The sequence below is a fragment of the Amphiura filiformis genome, unplaced genomic scaffold, assembly GCF_039555335.1.
Source record: "Amphiura filiformis unplaced genomic scaffold, Afil_fr2py scaffold_38, whole genome shotgun sequence".
Classification (NCBI taxonomy): domain Eukaryota; kingdom Metazoa; phylum Echinodermata; class Ophiuroidea; order Amphilepidida; family Amphiuridae; genus Amphiura; species Amphiura filiformis.
The window spans coordinates 279,355-298,121 of NW_027305502.1; the positions used below are offsets into that span (position 1 = coordinate 279,355).

The 18,767-nt window shown below is 37.1% G+C and overlaps 1 protein-coding gene across 2 annotated transcripts in view; it reads right to left on the reverse strand.

Moving 5' to 3' along the window:
* Window positions 1-18,767, reverse strand: part of LOC140144058 (tubulin polyglutamylase TTLL13-like) — a 29,154-nt gene that overhangs the window by 9,020 nt on the left and 1,367 nt on the right. The window contains exons 2-13 of one of the 2 annotated variants that reach the window (XM_072165886.1): window positions 13,449-13,845; window positions 12,379-12,419; window positions 11,675-11,793; window positions 10,709-10,839; window positions 10,210-10,366; window positions 9,551-9,694; window positions 8,859-8,944; window positions 7,768-7,993; window positions 6,296-6,477; window positions 5,318-5,506; window positions 3,139-3,313; window positions 1,884-2,081 (exon numbers count right to left, since the gene is read on the reverse strand). In XM_072165886.1, coding sequence (XP_072021987.1) covers window positions 1,884-2,081; window positions 3,139-3,313; window positions 5,318-5,506; window positions 6,296-6,477; window positions 7,768-7,993; window positions 8,859-8,944; window positions 9,551-9,694; window positions 10,210-10,366; window positions 10,709-10,839; window positions 11,675-11,793; window positions 12,379-12,419; window positions 13,449-13,828 — 2,028 coding nt within the window. In that variant the 5' untranslated portion in view covers window positions 13,829-13,845. Of the gene's footprint in view, window positions 1-1,883; window positions 2,082-3,138; window positions 3,314-5,317; window positions 5,507-6,295; window positions 6,478-7,767; window positions 7,994-8,858; window positions 8,945-9,550; window positions 9,695-10,209; window positions 10,367-10,708; window positions 10,840-11,674; window positions 11,794-12,378; window positions 12,420-13,448; window positions 13,846-18,767 lie in introns of those variants that run through there. The other variant, XM_072165885.1, reaches the window with a different exon arrangement.

The following is an 18,767-nucleotide window of genomic DNA, read 5'->3' on the forward strand; positions in this document are numbered from 1 at the left end:
AAAGAACTCATATCTACACATTCTTCCTGATCCGGCTGAGACCTACTAAAATCCCTCCTACTCATCCCACCGCCACTAGTACTACTAGATCCCTCTCCTCTAATATCCGACTGCACTTGAAGAAAATGCGGGCTTTTATTCAAGTCACACAATCCTCTGATACAATCATCTGACTGCCAGTACGTTGCTTCGCATATGCCACTTGTAACACATGCCCTACCATCGCTCCCTATATTATTGTGTCTGTCTAAAACATACACATCTTCGTCCCCTTCAGAATTATGTCTTGAACGCTTGCGGTGACCCGACACAAATAACCCTTCTCTTTGGAACTGAGCCATCTGTTCTCGTTGGTGCAGGTTATATGAGTATATTTCGGGTCGAGGTTGTCTAGTTCTATAAAGCCCTGTATGTGTATTTTTCTCGGATTCGTGAGGTGACCTTTGACCTATCTGTGATTTCTGGTTTGGCGGAGGTTCGAGGTGTAAATAATGAGTCATGCGGGTGCCTATCCTGTTGCTTCCGAGAGAACGTGCCTTCCAAGCACGTCTCAGCTGTTACAGATAAACACATGCATTTTAAAATAACAATCTTCAATTCATACATTGTTGGTGGTATACTTTATACTGACTACTTTGCAACAATCATGTGTTAGATTTGGAAGTATTTCTCTAATGTGCTATTACTTGTTACATTCTTCGAATGCCAGAATTGAAGAATAAGGAACATACTCAACAGGTATCATATATGAAACGGCACTATGTTTGTTCGGCTTATAATTGGCACAAAAAAATAAGACTCATAACATTGTGTATTGATAAACATAGAATGGCGTGCACACGATTGGGTGCAGAACTTACACTAGTTGCATGTTGCATAATGTGTGACTGGTGTGCACTTATTTGAATCTACGCAAAGGTAAGATGGGAGTTTATTGACGCCTGCAGTAACAAAAACCCAAATAAATGTTGCTAATTATAAGCTGAACTAACAATATAGAGGACACTACAAAGCATACATCATCAGCTGACATTAAGCTGAATTCCATACACACCCTATGGAAAACACAACTTAATCTCCAACACAGGGAGTGTAGATTTTATATGGAGTCACACATGACATTATGGTAGTTCCATTTGAAATTCACACTCCTTGTGTGGAAGATTAAGGTCATGCCTTCCACAGGGGGCGTATGGATTTCAACTGGAATAGCCCATTATCTAACCACCACCAAGTTTAAGCCAGGATATATACACACATGAAATAAATGTAGGTGCTGAAATTTTTTTTACTAAATTCACAAACTGTAAAAAGTAAATGGACTTAATTCACCAGAATTCACAACATCTGTATTCATTGATCATGCAAAAAACCATCAAGATACAAGGTATATGCTGGTACAAATCATATTTCCATAACAAAGAATAATTTGTGTTGATTGTATATTTGTCCATTCAGTATTTGCAAATATTACACCACTTACACAATTTTTAATATGCTAAATACTGATGTGGCAATTCTACAAGAACGCTGTCGGTTATCGTAGTACGGGTGCAGCCAGTCCCTGTGTGACTAGGCAGATATGTCTAGGACTTCATCAGGACTGAAGAAAGTTGAATACATCTGCTTTTCAACTCGACCACTCACACAGGGACCAGCCACACTGGTACTGTGTACTCGTAGAACTACTCTTAACTTATTATGAATTCTAAAGCCTATTTTCTTATTTGTAACCCATACTACTGGTTAGAGGGGGCTTTACGGGGGGCTTTAGTTAGAGAGTATACAGTATACTACAACTTTTCATAGATATCACCAATACCAACTAAAGAATAGGAAACAAAAATGCCACATAAAAGCTGAGGGAGGCTGGGAACACTTACACTTGCCTGTCTTTCTGCATTCTTCATCACTCCTACAGTACCCGGTGTACAATGTAGAAGCCTATAGACATGCTCTACAACTCCTAGACCCCTCACTAGATTGTCTCTCTGTAATAAGGCACTAATTCTCTCCAATTCTTCTTCTTCTAGAATGTCCATTGGCTGCGATGTGTCAATTAGATCGCCATCTGCTTTACTCTGGAAATTAACAAAATGTGTGCAGATTTTAAGTGCAATATCTTTTCCCAGTTACTTACATGTATATAGGGTGTATCAAAATGATTGGTACCCACCAGCTTTGTCGTCTAAAGAAACGCTTGCTTCTTTCAAATTTGACATTAGATCCTCTTGAATTGACTACAATTTTCAGTGTTATAACCTTTTCTTACATAAATCTACAAATTAGGTGGATCCTATACTGCATTTTGACGTGGCAGTCTTGGCCATGCCTACTGGACATTGATGGGTACCAATCATTTTGATACACCTTGCACAACAGTGCATGAACTTGATATCAATTGTGCACAAAACAGTCACCACATTTTTTGTTTACTGATGTAGCGTTTTGTTTTCAGGCTCCGTAGGCTGCAAACGATAACTACACTAGCTTCCAGAGAAAAACCGCACTCTCTTTCTTGTGGTGAGTATACACAGCGTAAACACGGAAGTGGGGTTCTGACTGGCTAATTCAATCGTCTGATAATCATAACAACAGACTGGTAATCTGATTGGCCTATTAAGCATCAAAGAAGCAATCAGCGTTCATCAACGTCTGGCGTATGTCGCTCATTAACAGAGTGTGTGCTTCAATCAGAGCAAGGGTGCAGGCGGTGATGGAAGCGATATCGCCAATTTTAAGGTCGCCATTGGATTAACACATAATCATGAAATCTTCACAAACAATTCTAAATTTGTTATGTGGTGTCAAAACAAAATTATCTTACTCTAAAACCGTCGGGGTTCTGCAAAGTACCCCACTGCAAGTATGTTAATTTTCCATTTGTAATTGCTAACCGTGTATTTTGAATGGGGCTGTCAGCCCTGTATCTTCGCCAGCCTCAAACGTCACGGTCGCTTCCTATGCCGCCTGCAAGGGTGTGCCTAAATTTTCTGGAAGCTAGTGTAGCCAAGTTTTGCAGTCACAAGCTCTGTATAAACTACTAAATACTTATGAGAAGTACACAAATTACATTGGCAAATCATCCAAATGATTAATTTTCACATTATATTAAAAAAGCAGGGTGTATTTACTTACATCCTGTGACTTAGATGTGCCTGCTCTCTTGGTGAGGGCTACTCTGGGCACAAAGTTCCTGCTCCTAGTCCTCCCAGGACTTTCAGGTCTTAGACCGCTGTCTCTCCTACTGGATTTCTTCCTCAACATCATCTCCAGTTTCTCCTGCTTGGCTTGGATTTCTGCTCGTTGTTGTCTGCAATAATTGGAAATTATTTGCGTGTTAAGAAATGTTCAACCAAAAAGATGAAAATATTTAAATGTATTCAAAATACAAGGAGTAGAGTATGAAAAGAAATAGTGGAGGCAAAATAGTGAACTACTATAGTTTGATCAGCTCGTAATCGGCAGGTTTTATAACATCGCGGATTGGTATCAATATATTTTATTTTGAGAACTGTCTTGAGACAACTCGCCAGAAGTATCACAAATTGTTATATAAATCTTACATTCTGTCTATATTTTATTTAACATGAACAATATAGATCACACAGGTTAACAATATCGGGTCTACTTTTCAGTGTAGTGGTCAAAACCGCCAATTACGAGCTGATCAAAATATATATTAGATTCCAAATAGCCTAAGGTTTGGGAAAAGGTTAAAGGTTATTGGGCTTTTCTAGTTGAAGTTCATAAACCCCCCATGCAAGACATTACCTTAATCTTCCACACGAAGAGTGTGGATTTCAAATGCTTCATTTGATTTGAAATCTACACCCCCTGTGTGGGAAATTCAGGTCATGTCTTCCATAGGGGTGTATGGATTTCACCTGGAATAGCCCACTCGACTTCAACCATTGGCCAATATTAGGTAACAGAATTCACAAAAACATTATTGGTATCTGCTAATATCGTATGGAGTAAATGAACCTTTAATTGACAATACATGCACAAAAATATAAAGCAAATCTTTGTAGAACAAATGGTGGGAATCAGGGCCTAGATTTCACGCCAGTTTGTGAGAATCAAAAACCATCCGAGTCGCTTCACTTACTGCATGATTCAATGAAAGAAACTGATTCTTGCAACAAATATTACAAGAACCTCCTGGGAGATACTGAAGGGATGCTGCAGCCAAACAAAATTGTTTCGCTTGCCCAAGATCGCATTAGTTGGAGAAAGCTTGTAGTCGCCTGCTCCGCAGCCGACTGATGATGATGATGATTCAATGAAAGAAACTGATTCTTGCAACAAATATTACAAGAATCATTACGAGAATCGATTCTGTGATTCTCATCGAATTTGAGGCCTGGGAATAAATGCTTTTTTAATGTATTGATCACAATGTGTCCTTACTACAAAAGACATAACCTGACAACTTGTAATAAAACACTGCTAATTACCAGCACATCAGAACTACCAAGAAATAAATAGTTATACTTGTTTGCTGTTTCACTTCAGCAAATAAGAATGTTTACTGTTGAATTAATCGCATCCATTAGTATCCACTGATTCAACCCACTCATTCACTCACTCTAGTTTTATAATCAGAATCAACAAAGAAATATCAACACACAGGTAGTGAGCAAAATTAACGACACTGTGGTTCAATGTGGCCAAATTAAGACTGCTTTTAAAATTATCTTGCCTAATCAATAAACCTAAAATTTGCTATTCCAGTTGTAATCCATACACCCCATATGGAAGACATGACTGTAATCTCCCACACAGGTGGTGCAGATTTCAAATGGATTCACCCATTCAGATAACCCCATTTGAAATTCACACTCCCTATGTTGATTATTAATGGCATGTCTTCCATAGATGTTTTTATGTTTATATTTCAACTGGAACAGGCTATTTTACAATAATGACCATAACCCTAATCCTAAATAATCCTTAACTTAATACTAATCTTTCATCCAAACCCTAAAACATAACTCTAAGCCTGATCTTAATATCTTGTGGCATATATTATGCTGGTTTCATACTTTCTTGCCGTTTTGACAACAATTTTTTCTTCACTTCGCTGTCGCACCAGAAACACTAGCAGTGACCAGCAGCCACAATTTTTGGCGGTGCTGAGTGCCGACATTAGCTTTCATAGTCATGCTGCTGCCACTCAGCGGTGTACAGCTATATACGCTTGCAGAAAAGTACAAGCAGCATGATGAAGTGTCACACCGCTCAGCGGCAAGAGGCAGAAAGTATGAAACCAGCATAACTGTAAAAAGTCTTCCGTCGATTTCTAGTAACTTACCTTGCACATTCACCCCTTGCTTTAGAAGCAGCCGTCTCTTGAAATAAGGAGCCGCTGTGCTGGAAGTATTTATCATACTTTTCATATCCATCTATGGGGTATATTCTACGGAAACCACCTAGATTGTTGTCTTCGTATTTGATCTGGTTTACTGCCATGGTAGCATTGAGCTCTTCAAAATCCTCTCGCCTAAACAAATTACCAATGAAACAAACAAACCACCAGTTTTATACATGTATCAGTTTAATTTTCTCAGCTTTGGAAGAACATTCATATCAGAGGAACAAGGTCAGGGGGTTGTCACTTACATATTGTTGTGAGTTTGATAGTCTGCCAAATCCAGATTTGTCTTTTGGTTAAATCCATATTACCGGGGTGCATATGAAATATTTTGAACTAAATTATCAGTGAACAGGGGATAAGCGATTTAGCTCAGCAGGGAAGCATATAATTTTTTTAACAGTGATCAGCGTCGACTGTTAGCTAACCCTGTATGCTGTCTTTTTTCGCTTACTTATCATGCTGCTCACCGTAAAAAACCTTAATATGCTGCTCTCTGGAGCTGACAGCCTTGGATGGCATTGTGAGGTTTGATGTAATTGAATTGCTTAATTTGCTATTGTGTTATGTGTATTTATTCAATGAAAAGGTTCTTATTTCTGATCCAATAAATTGCACTTACTGTTATCTTTGTCAAGAATGAATAAAGACTGCTACTGTTCATCCAATATTTTGATAACAACCTTTAGATTGACTGCATTCTACTGATCCTGATGAATTTGTTCAACCATGTTTTATTGTTTTGTTATTGTTTACTTCTGGTACCAAATAAAGATTATTAAACTCAAGGATCAAAATACACAGGTGAAGAATTACAATGAACTATAAAATACAAGGCAAACACCACTCACATACAAAGCTATCAAAGAAATTATTTTCCACCAAATCATAACATTTTTCATTTGTCCCCAAACTCACCTGAATTCTTTAGGTTTTGATCTTTGTAATAACCTCTCCTTGACTCTCCTCCTGTCTTCTTCAAGGCATTTCTTGCGATCAAATGGCGTCAGGTTTAGTAAACACATGGTATCATACAACAGACCTTCTTTGACTTCTTTATCCAGCTTTGAGTCTGTGTGGAAGCTTGGTGAATGATTCACCTACAGGTAGGTAAAATACAAAATGCGCTATTCCAGTTGAAATCCATACACCCCCCTATGGAAGATATGACCTTAATCTTCCACACAGGGAGTGTGAATTTCAAATGGAACCACCCAATCAGTGTCGTCTGCTCCAAAATGGGCCATTCCAGTTGAAATCCTTACACCCCTATGGAAGACATGACTTTAATCTTCCACAGAGGGGGTGTGAATTTCAAATGGAGCCATCCATTCAGTGTCATCTGCTCCAAAATGGGCTATTCCAGTTGAAATCCATATAACCCCTATGGAAGACATGATCTTAATCTTCCACACAGGGAGTGCGAATTTCAAATGCAACCACCAAATCAGTGTCGTCTGCTCCAAATTGGGTCATTCCAGTTGAAATCCATACACCCCTATGGAAGACATGACTTTAATCTTCCACAGAGGGGGTGTGAATTTCAAATGGAGCCATCCAATCAGTGTCATCTGCTCCAAAATGGGCTATTCCAGTTGAAATCCATATAACCCCTATGGAAGACATGATCTTAATCTTCCACACAGGAGTGTGAATTTCAAATGCAACCACCAAATCAGTGTCGTCTGCTCCAAATTGGGTCATTCCAGTTGAAATCCATACACCCCTTATGGAAGGCATGACCTTAATCTTCCACACAGGGAGTGTGAATTTCAAATGGAGCCACCCAATCAGTGTCGTCTGCTCCAAAATGGACTATTCCAGTTGAAATCCATACACCCACTATGGAAGACATTACCTTAATCTTCCACATAGGGAGTGTGAATTTCAAATGGGATTACCTAAATGGGTGTTTCCATTTGAAATTCACACTCCCTGTGTGGAAGATTAAGGTCATGTCTTCCATAAGGGGTGAATGGATTTCAACTGGAATGAGTCTGAAAGACAGCCGAATCTGTATTCATCATTTGGTAAATTATGTTACGCATGAATTATTTTTGAATTAGCAAACAAGGGATTAAAGGTTGACCTATAGAGGGCAGCATATCATTTTTTAAGGGTGACCATCGTCGACCTTGCTGCGCTGCACATTACCTGACCCTCTATGATGCCCACTTTTGCTTACTCATCATGCAGATCACCATAAAAAATTTGATATACTGCACTCTATAGGCAAGTCGTTGATCGGTTGTTCGCCAATATGAATTTACCAAAACACAAATACGGATTCGAATTCATAACAATATATATGCTTATGCTTATTCTCCAGTACAGTGTGTCCAAATAAAAATTATCGGATGCTTTTATTTACCCCATTCCCAAGTACCTACCTCTAAAACCCATGGTTTGAGTTTCTTATCCAGCATGATATCAAAGCCGAGAATTTCAAAACAAGCGCTGCCTTTGATGTGATTTGGAAAACAAGTACGATAGTTATGCTTGAGGATTGGATGTGCAGATATGAGTGTCTTGATGATCACATCGTGAATGTCTTCCCAGATCTTCTCTTTATCGTAACCATTCTCCACATACCACTCATCAATGGTACTTAACCGTCTGGAAAAAAAACAAAACAAATGAATACTAAGATAAAACTGCTACTGACAAAAATAGTTTAGGAAAAAACACATTTTCTATATATACCATGGAAATCGAGCAATGCAGCAGAAGGATGTGCTATGCCCTCCATCAACATAGGAGTAGACCCATTGCCCATGCAGCTGACTTGCAGCAACCTCCATAATTCATAGCCTGCATGTTTTCATGTACTTATTGCTCACAAACTTTTTGTTCTACAAGAACTTTGCCTTCTATGCCTTTTTTTCTTCTGCATAGGGTACTTTGGTGTAGTCTAGTTTAGTGCATTTTGGATGGTGGTGGTTGTATGTGTGGTTGTATTTATCTAATCTATGGTGGTGGCTTTTATTGTGTGGAATCTGCGTAATTATTTTTTGTTTCAACTCTACGAAGCTTGCTTCGTTGATCCTTCAAGGAGGAATTTACGTTCAACTACTACATGGTTATCAGAAAAGGTTGTGGTCTGTAGTCTGCAGTAGTACTGCAGGCTACAATAAGCATAGCATGTTTTTGTGACGTAACTTTGTCGCTTATCGGAAGAGCGATTGCTGGCATCTGATCGATAAGTCACTACCATGCCCTGGTATCAAATCGCAATCGGTTCACTTGAAGCAACATTGTCGCTACGCCACAAATGAACACTGGTAGCGATCAGGAAAATACTATCAGCATTTGAGTACTAGCGATTACGCTATGACTACTATGATATGGGAATAACACCCTAGCTTGCATCTTTATTATCTTACCAGCTCAGTTCATTTGCACATTTTTGTTCACTTACTACAGGATAATTTCAAACTCTATGCACACAATCAGCAGAAACATTGAGTTAATGTTGCTTTACCTTTTATGTCCAGTGTAATCATCTCTGATGAATTCATCGCTATGTTTGTTGACAGCGTAGTTGGTTAGATGCATACACACATCATCCTATAGAATGATATTGAATGAAAGTGAAATAATAAAATGTAATGTGAATCACAACTGCAGTAGTACTGTCAAATTTAATATTAGAGAAATCTTGAGTGTCCTATCTAAATTTGTAAACTAGTATAGACTGTATTTAAAAGGATTGCCATGCACTCTTACTCAATTCAATATTATGTTTACGCCATTGCCAAACCTGTCAGTAAACAGTATGTGAGGGTGCATGTGTGTGCAGGGGTGTGTTTGTAAACACTGGCAAATGAGGATAAACATAAGAAATCTCTGTGTAACAGCGGATTACACAGGAATTGCTGACATGCAGTTTCTAGACAGTGTTTCTAGATCTAAATACAGCATAAGAATGAATTATAGTCATTGTAGCCAGTGTGGGGTGAGTCTGCACCTGGGGAGTAAAAATTTAACCCCATCCACAATAATGTTGAAGAAATAAAATGTGCATGTCCACGGCTACAAATAGGTTTTTACATGTGTAAGTATGTCTTCAGGTGTGTGTATATCTATCTGTTTATGCTTTTTTTTTTTTGTAGACCTCCACTGTAATTTGGCCAAGACACCAGGCACTAACAGGTCTGTGAGTACCATACTTACCACATTACTATTTGTAGGTTCTGAGTATTTCACCGTTGCAAATCTTCCCAAGCCATCCTTGTATACATACACTCTTAGAGGATCGCATGACGTCACCAGTACATAGACCCTCATGTCCAGCTTAAAACCGTCTATTAAAAATGGCTGAGGGAAAAACAAGAAAATACAGAATTAAACATCGCATTTCAATTTGAAACTACTGCACATTACAGAGGTATCAGAACATATCAACACTGGCTACTGAAATGTACCCCAAACCAGGATGTCAAATCATCATCAACAACAACATCAGTACGTACAAGGCTACATACTGCTCACATGCATATTCATTAACACACATAATCAGGTAATATGCAGGCATGAGAATATATTTCATTAAAAAAAAAATTCTTACAAAAAAAAGAGGGAAAGCACGTAAAATAGGGAAAAATGCTCAAAACGGGCTAAAAATAAAATAAAAACAAGGAAATTGGGGAAAAAAAAAGAAAGAAAGAAAGAAATTCCTTTAAAAAAATGCAAATTTAAATTTCCAAGATCATGAAACACCACTGGTTTGGTTTCTACAACTGCCAATGTAAAATACAACATTAGAAAACTTCATACACACTATCTCACATAGGTCTACTCAAATCCCACAAAAAAGTTTATGATAATCTTACCTTGGAGACATACTGTTGGCACACCATATGTTCCCCAGGTTTGATATCCTTAGGGTTTCGAGTTATAAAGATACCCTTTCCTTGGCATCCACTTTCTGGTTTACATATGTACGTCTTGTTCTTCTTGGACCGACAGAACGCCTGGAAGTCACCATAGCTGCAAAGTAGTATTTTGTTAACAGTGATTTGTAAGTATTTAAAATATATGATTCAAATAAATTGTATGACTTCCAAAACTTTATTTTAGAGCTGGAGAAAAATTACTGTTTTTCAAATTACCACAAATAATAATGGAAAAGCTTACAATGTTCAGTACTCCTGTAATTTCTCTTGAGTAATAATGGCCTAATTTTCCTAATATGTGACATGATCAAGGGGAACGAGTCACATGTCAGCAATTTTCAATCAGAAGTTTTTACATCATTTTCTGGCTGTTTACTACTGCTACATTGGGAGCTGCCAAGCTGTAAAGAAGATACTATGAAGTAAAACTACTTACTCTGCAGGAAGCACCCATGTCCTTGGAAAGATTGCATACTCCTTAGGAAACAACTTGGACAGTCTAGTTAAATTACGAGCTAACAGGTCCTTCCTACAAATCTCAACCATTCCTGGAAAATGGTTGATTTTCTGTGCAAACAAAACACAATTTATAAAATATTATAACCTTTTCTGATAACAGAAACATTTTAAAATTGGCATATTAGGAAAGGCAACAGATATGATTGCTGAAACTGTGTGGAAACCAAGTGAGTTTTTCCTTGAAATTTTATTATGAAAACTTTTAAATGTGATTTCTGAATTCCTGATGAATCTCTCCAATAATATAGGTTATAGGGCTTATTAGTTAATACTTGATATTGCCATGCCTTTACAAGCCAAGCAAAGTGTACTGTAATCACACAAAAGCATTTAATGTGCACACAAATCAATTGTATGCATACATGATGTCGATGTAATTGTACACACTCATGTCTGTGCCAGCCATCAAAACAAGGACATCTGAATGATATTTAATCAACATACTGAGGACCAAAATGGCAGATTTTGTGTGTGTAGAGCTGCGTATGATATCCAGCGTGCAATATGCCTACCAACCACAATGTACAATAAAGGATACATCTAGATAATGTTTTCCAGATTTCCTTCTACAAATTAAGCGTACTGCTAGCCGTCCAGCGCGCATTATTTTACACAAGATCCAATACACACGCTTGACGTCGCGGGCGTATACGCGATGGTTAACACTGAAAAGGAACCTTGGAAAATATTATAAAATGTATTTGGCATGCAACTGTGACCAACTGCAGAATGCTGCATACCAAGGATAGTGCTCGTTTACAAGTTTGTCCACAGATTAAATGTGTGAAGTCTTGTGTTTGTCCTCATTTGCAAGACACCGATGCATCCCTATACACCCCAACCATAAGTACACACCCGAGTACACATATAAACAGACACTTACCTGGTATCGTTTCATTTCCATAACTCTCTCTAATGCCACTGAGAAGTCAGTCCAATATAATGTCCACTCATCATCTTCAGAAACCTCTTTCATTCCAAACCTCCTTGACATTCTTCTCACTATAATCAAGAAACGATATTTCTATATCAACATTTAATGAACTTTAAAATAAAAAATAAAAATGTCACAAAAATAAATATCACTATATGTCTTGAGCATGCTACAGGCTCCACCCACTCTCACTCCATAGATTGGGACAGGGTATGAATCTAGGACAGAGAAGATGCTTGGTTAGAAGAGTCAATGAAGCCATCCACATCAATGTTAAGGGAGTGTACAATGTAAACAGAGACAAGGGGTGCCACCATCTGCTACCCACTTCACCTAACCAAAGGTCAAGACCCGGTGCTATTTCCAATCAGATGACCCAGTTTCATGCAACCCCCCAAATCCAACATCAGTCAGTATTGATGACCAGTGGATGCTGGTAGCAGGCTACCAATACTCCACAATTCAAGTCAGGATAACTTTGCTAAATTATACTTTTCTTGATAAATGTGGCTATTTCGATTTGAAAATTTACAAGCTGAAGGCAACTTCAAGACTTGCAGTGAAGCTCAGTATTTAGCAATACATGCAGCAATAACAAACAGCTTCCCCTTAGAACTTAAAATTATTTAATTATCAAAACGGTTTAAACTTACCCGACTCATATCTACAATTGGAGAGATTTATTCCAATAACCCTGTGGAAAAAGAAAGGAAAAACAAATCAATGTGCATGTGTATTATTGCTTCTAATATCAAGGGTTCAGAACCAGAAAGTCGTAACTCACTATGACCAGCTCTCACAAAATGAGCATGAAGTTGGCTCCTTGCTTTGGTCTTCTATTGAATTTTGTCTTGATTAATGGCCTGTATCTTCTAGTGCCTTTATGCTCATTTTGTGGGAGCAGGTGATTGTGAGTTGAGGCTTTCTGGCTCTGAACCCTAGATATATTAATATTAATAACAAAACACACCTTGTTGTATTTAAGGGGGTACTACACCCTGCCCAAATTTGTGCCTATTTTTGAATTAAAAAAGAAAATTATAGCGCATTGGGGACAAGTAAGATATGTATATTTAATAGGGGCAAGGACTACAACTACTGCACTGTAAATTTTATTTCAGCACAGACAACAGTTGTGGGGTTACAGTCAAAATGAGGAAAAACCAATATTTGATCAATAAATCAATTATTTGCTTTGAGTTGCTGAATTGCCGCTATAATATACATATCTTATTTGTCACCAATGTGCTATAATTTCTGAGGCCTGAAAACAATCTATTTTTAATTTTGAGTCACAGATCATATAGGATAATAAGGTACATACTTTCGGTGGTTGCTACCCCTTTTTTTATCACATTTTTGTTCACACTGTCTAAAAGAACAGACATTAAATTTTACTATGGTAATGAGACATTATTTGAGCTTCTTCTGATAACAAAATTGCAGTTTTGATGAAGAAAAATGAGGAGATGAGGCTGTCGATCTGGCCACACACCAGTAAGGTTACAAATTTCTTTAATACTTTCATCAAACTTTTAGACCATAGATGAACTGAAGTTCAAGAATGTCTTCCAAACAAAACCTTCATAGTTAGCTGAATTAAAAATAATTATTCCGCTCGATTAAACTTTTTACTTACTGTGTACCAAACGACCATGACTCTCTAAACCCATCACACAAACACAGTTTTGTCTGTGTTAATCGGTCCATGAAATTTACTCACTTTTTTTTCCTTCTCCTCTTTCTCTTTGTTGGTGATGTCTTCCCTCCTGTCTGTGTCTTCCGAGGTTTTGATTCTGTTTCGGTGACACTGTCCGCTCCTTCCCCTTCTTCCTCCATGTCCCCTTCTCCATCCTCCTCCTCCTCTTCATCCTCTTCTCCTTCCACCTCGTCATCTTCATCTTCGTTATCATCGAGCGCATCGTCGTTTTGCGTAGGTTCGTTGTTGATTCCAACCATATTTTGTTGCTGTCTAGCTCTGTCTTGTGAGGTCACTGGTTCGGATCTTGTTTCTGGTCTACTTGAGTTGGTCATGCCTTGTCTTGAGGCAGTACTTGTTGATGTTGGCCTGTTGTTTGTATTTTCATCTTGTTTAGTTACCATAGTGAGTACAGTCTTGTCTGATGCATAGAAAATTAAATAGATATAAAACAGATGTAATGATTTGTGAAATAGCTTTGCAAACCTAACATTTTTTTTTTTTTTTTTTCAAACAAAAAATATCACATTCTTAAGAATATTAGTAGAGAAAGCAGTATTAATTTGTATATTTTGTTCTTGGGGACATTCCGAAAGGATCTATAGCCCTCTCAAAATGTGAAAGCATTTACATATTTGCAACCAATACAAAACAGAGATCTACATCAGCTCATGATCATATCATATAATATTCTCAATGTTAGACATCTAATAATATCAAATTAATCGCCATTTGCCAACTTAGGTCAAATCACTTTATATTCCTATTACCTTCAATCAGAATCCAATCTTAAACAGTCAAATTTCACCTGCTATTTTCAGAGAACTCAAACAATTTTCTGACAGGCCTAAATATAGTTCGGAGCCCAATCACTCCGATGATTAATTTCTCTTCACAATACATGAATATGAAAGGAGAGAAATCATTTCCTTTTATGATCGTCATAAAAAGAAATTCAGTCCCTATTGATATTTCAATGTCAGTATATATGTGACAGGTGACATAGGCCAAAAAGACATTATAATCACATATGTGACCATCCAGCACAACTGAGCCCTGAAGTCGCCAATCATCATTTTTTGAGATATTCAACCAAAATATTCTGCTTGAAATTAGCTTTAAAATGATGTATATCATGTCTATAGTACTTGACATTTAAGTAGTGAAAATCAATAAAACAGTCAATAAATCCTTTGTTTCCTATTGTTTATTGTTAAGTTCAATGGAGCATATCTCAATAGTGGCACTGGAGACATCCGGGCTCAGTTGTGGTGGATGGTCACATACATGTATATACGCGGGATAACAAGCGTGTGCATTAGACCTTGTGCAAAATAATGCCCGTTGGACGATTAGCAGTACGCTTACTTTGTAAAAGGAAATCTGCAAAACATAGGTGATTTGATTTTTTTTTGGTGGGGAGGGGGAGGGGGGAGGCAAAAATATTTGCCATTTTTGCCCAAAGTAGAAATTCCCTGATTTTTTATTTAGTTTAATTTAATTTAATTTAATTTAATTTATTAAATTTTTCAGTCAGAAAATGTTAATAGTTGCGAACCCTTTGTAATTTTGTAACCCCTCTATTTTTATTGTTAAAATTATGACCCCACCCTATTTTTTGGTATAAAAATGTTATGGACCCCTCAGTATACATTTGTAGTCATGATCCCCATTCCAAAGAAAATGACAGCCCCATAAACTTGTATCTGCATGATGATATCACCTATAATAATATAATTGATTCTTTGGGTCACTTAGTTATTTAAAATGCAAACAAGTGTTAATTAGCTATATCATTGGCAAATATATATATATAATGCAAATCATAGATGCTTATTTTTTAGACATGCTTTTATGTAAATAATTTATACTTGGGTGGGTAAAGCTATGCGAGTTTGTCAGCATCATCATGATCACAATAAATGTTTGAAATTACAGAATATCATCTCATTTATATACCAACAAATCCAGAATGACAATTATATTACCCCGGCTTCCTGATAATTCTGCAAACTGATATGTGTAATATGTACCTCCCACATATTCAATGTTTACATCATAAAGACAATAGAGTCTGCACACATAACTTTTAACTTCTACTGCTAACATGTTAGTTTAGTCGGAGCAATGACTTGTTGTCCTTAGCTACAGGGCTGGTTGTGATGTACACCAGCAAATGAAATCAAAGAAACTTAATAGCATTGTTGACATTACCAATTGTATTGAAGCTAAACAGACATTTGTATTTCACACAGAGGAAAGAATGGCTACTGCTTAAATTTCTACATTCCTTTCTCATTCTGGGAAGTTCAAACTCAAACTAAACTTTTAGAATGTATAAAATAATTTAATATCTGTCACAAAAATAAAAAAATAATTTCAATTCAAGATCAAGGAAGATTGGGTACCGGTCTAGAATAGTAGGGTTTATTTGACTACCCGCAGTGACATAGCCAGGGGGCCCCATCTGAGAAGTCTCCCTTCCATACTGGCCACCCTGATATTTAAACGCCCATTCAATGATTTGCTCATCCGGACGATCAGAAAAATCATCAAAATTCAGATTTTGGTACCTTTGTCATTGTCATAGATGTGCTAACATAGCCTGCAAGTGGTTCAGCCACTGCTGTTTTCTTCGTTTTGTGCCAAATTTGTCATTTCAAAAATACCAAAAATGACAATTTGAATGACTTATCCTTCACTTTTAAGCAATTTATAAACAATTTGAATTTTTTTTACAGTTGCGCTGGGATCGCTGAATGGGTCTTTAATAAGAGTTTTAATCATATTTTGTCCCCCTAAATGTTGCCTTGCCCAGCCCTCCCCCATACTACAGCACACAGACTCGCAGGCTCATAGCAACAAATTAGTGAGAAGATGAGTAAGTTTAATGTACTTTTTAATTCATATTTTAAACAAAAAGTGTGAAATTTTATAGAACCATTCACATTTTTCTGACTGACCAAATTTCTTGTGGGGCATATTGCTTTTAAAATTACAAACACATTGCTTTCGGAATTAGCATTTTTGCAAATTAACTTCCACATTTCTGCCCATTTTTCAGGTTAATTCAACTCCTGGTTCAAATTGATCACCCATCTCCATCTTCTTAACAAAGTACTTTTCAGCAATATAGTAGGGTGGGTATAATGCTAGGCTATTGTGTGTACCCCTGCCTACATAATATACACAAATGTATGGTGGAAATGTAACAGAATCTGCAGCAGTTGGAAAACCAGGGGGCATTTTGAATTCAATATATTTGAAACTTCTGTGCAAACCCGACTACCTAATTAGATAGAAAATATTCTGCTCGTAATGAAGATGAATATAGCATTTTTGTACGGTCACGCATGAAAAAGTTACGCACAAAATAATTTTTTGTCATCAAATAAAACTATTTTCCCAAAGATGTACAAATATGGTATTGAGTTTTACAATAGACCCTCAGAGCCAGGCCCAAATCCTGTGCAAAAATCAGACAATTTGGTTGTGTGGTTTAGATACAGGCCTTTGAAGGTCATAATTGGCACATAATAGAACCCTCAACGGTGAAAATCACACATATTTACCTTAAAGTCCTGGCAAAAGAATTATTTTTGTGATTTCAGCCATTTTAAAAATGTTGTAAAGAAGAAAATATAGCAATTATGACCATAGTTTTTAATATTTGCAACATTAAATAAACAAAAAACAATACAGTATACCTTTAGCTTTAATTTATTCCCACAATTATCGCTCTGTGAATGCAAATTTATGACAAAATCAGGATTTTCCTAAAAATTGGGAATAAATGGTAAAATTTTGTGAATCTTTAGAAGGCTGTATCTTTGCAACAGATTGTCCGATTGAGTTGATTCAAAAGGTTTTTTTAAATCATTTTGCAGAAGGAACAATCCTGACAGAAAAAGCAATTCCAGTGGTGGGTTTGAAATTTTCATGTGTAGCCACCCTAAATATTGACAAATTATTTATTTCACTGTTTTTATGTCAATAAAAAAAACAAGGCATTTTTTTAGCTTTCACAGAGCAAAAAAAGGTTTTGTCATTTATTGCAGGCCCGTACGCAGGATTTCATTTGGGGGGTGCTGATTTTGAAAAAGTGGACTTTTTTCCAAGGGGGAGGGGCGATTGTGTGAAAAGTGGACAAAATCTGGACCTTTTTTGTTCAAAAAAGCGTAAAAAACCTGATTTTTTTTTTTTTTTTTTACTCGCAAAATTCTGAAATTTTGGGACTTTTTATATACTTTTCCAAATTTGGGGGGGGGGGCCTGCGTACGGGCCTGATTTATTGCATCAAAAACACAAACAAAAATAAACCCAAAACATACTTAAGTATGTCAAACAAAATATGTTACAATACAATACACAAAAAAAGTATAAGAATGTACACTATTATCGTATTTGTTCCATTAACCACCCAGGGCGCTTTTAAACAAAATCATTTTTAATATTTTAAAATTTTTTGGGGTGATGATGATCTGACATTCTCTCGGTCGCAGGGTCATAATTTTGGCAAGAATCGATTCTCGCAAAGATTCTCGTTTACAAACAGCTTTGCGTAAACTTTTGCAGTTTACACAGAAGTTGATTTGCAAGAATCAAATGATACCCGCAAATTTATTCTGCAAGAATCAAGATTGATTCTCACACTTTGAAACAAAATTCTGACCCTGGAACTTCTTCCATCTACATGTAGGCCCTATTGCAATACCCACTTCTCACATCTGTCAAAGGGGGATATTTGCCTTGTCTTTGGTAATTATTTGAGGTTGATTTCCCAAATAATAAATATGCTAGCCCGAGGTACTCACACCTCCATCACTACGATTTCCACTGTCCTTCTCCGTACGAAGGTCTGAGACTCCTGAGCCTATCTGGTCCAGGGTACACATAAAATTCCACTTTTTCTCATAAATACCACTTCATACCATTCCTCACGTGAAGATGAGACTTAAACAAAACATATTTGGTGCATGTTCGTAAATTTTGAGCACATTTGTGGATGTAAAAGACCAGACTTGTGACTGTTATCATCGCCGTGTTTTGAATTCTTCCTATAAATAGATGCCGTCATCACCGCGATGTGAGTTCACGGTGCCCCGTTTCTACGTACGTACGGCATTCATGGTGAGGAAGGAACAACTAAAGTCTTATTCAGATTCCCTTTTACAAATTAAGCGTACTGCTAGCCATCCAGCGCGTATTATTTGCACAAGGTCCAATGCACACGCTTGACGTCGCGCGTGTATACGCGATGGTTAAGCTGTCAAATGAAATTTGAATAAGACTTTAGGGCCATGATGTTTCGGGCTATAAATATGCACTATTAACAAAATTAAG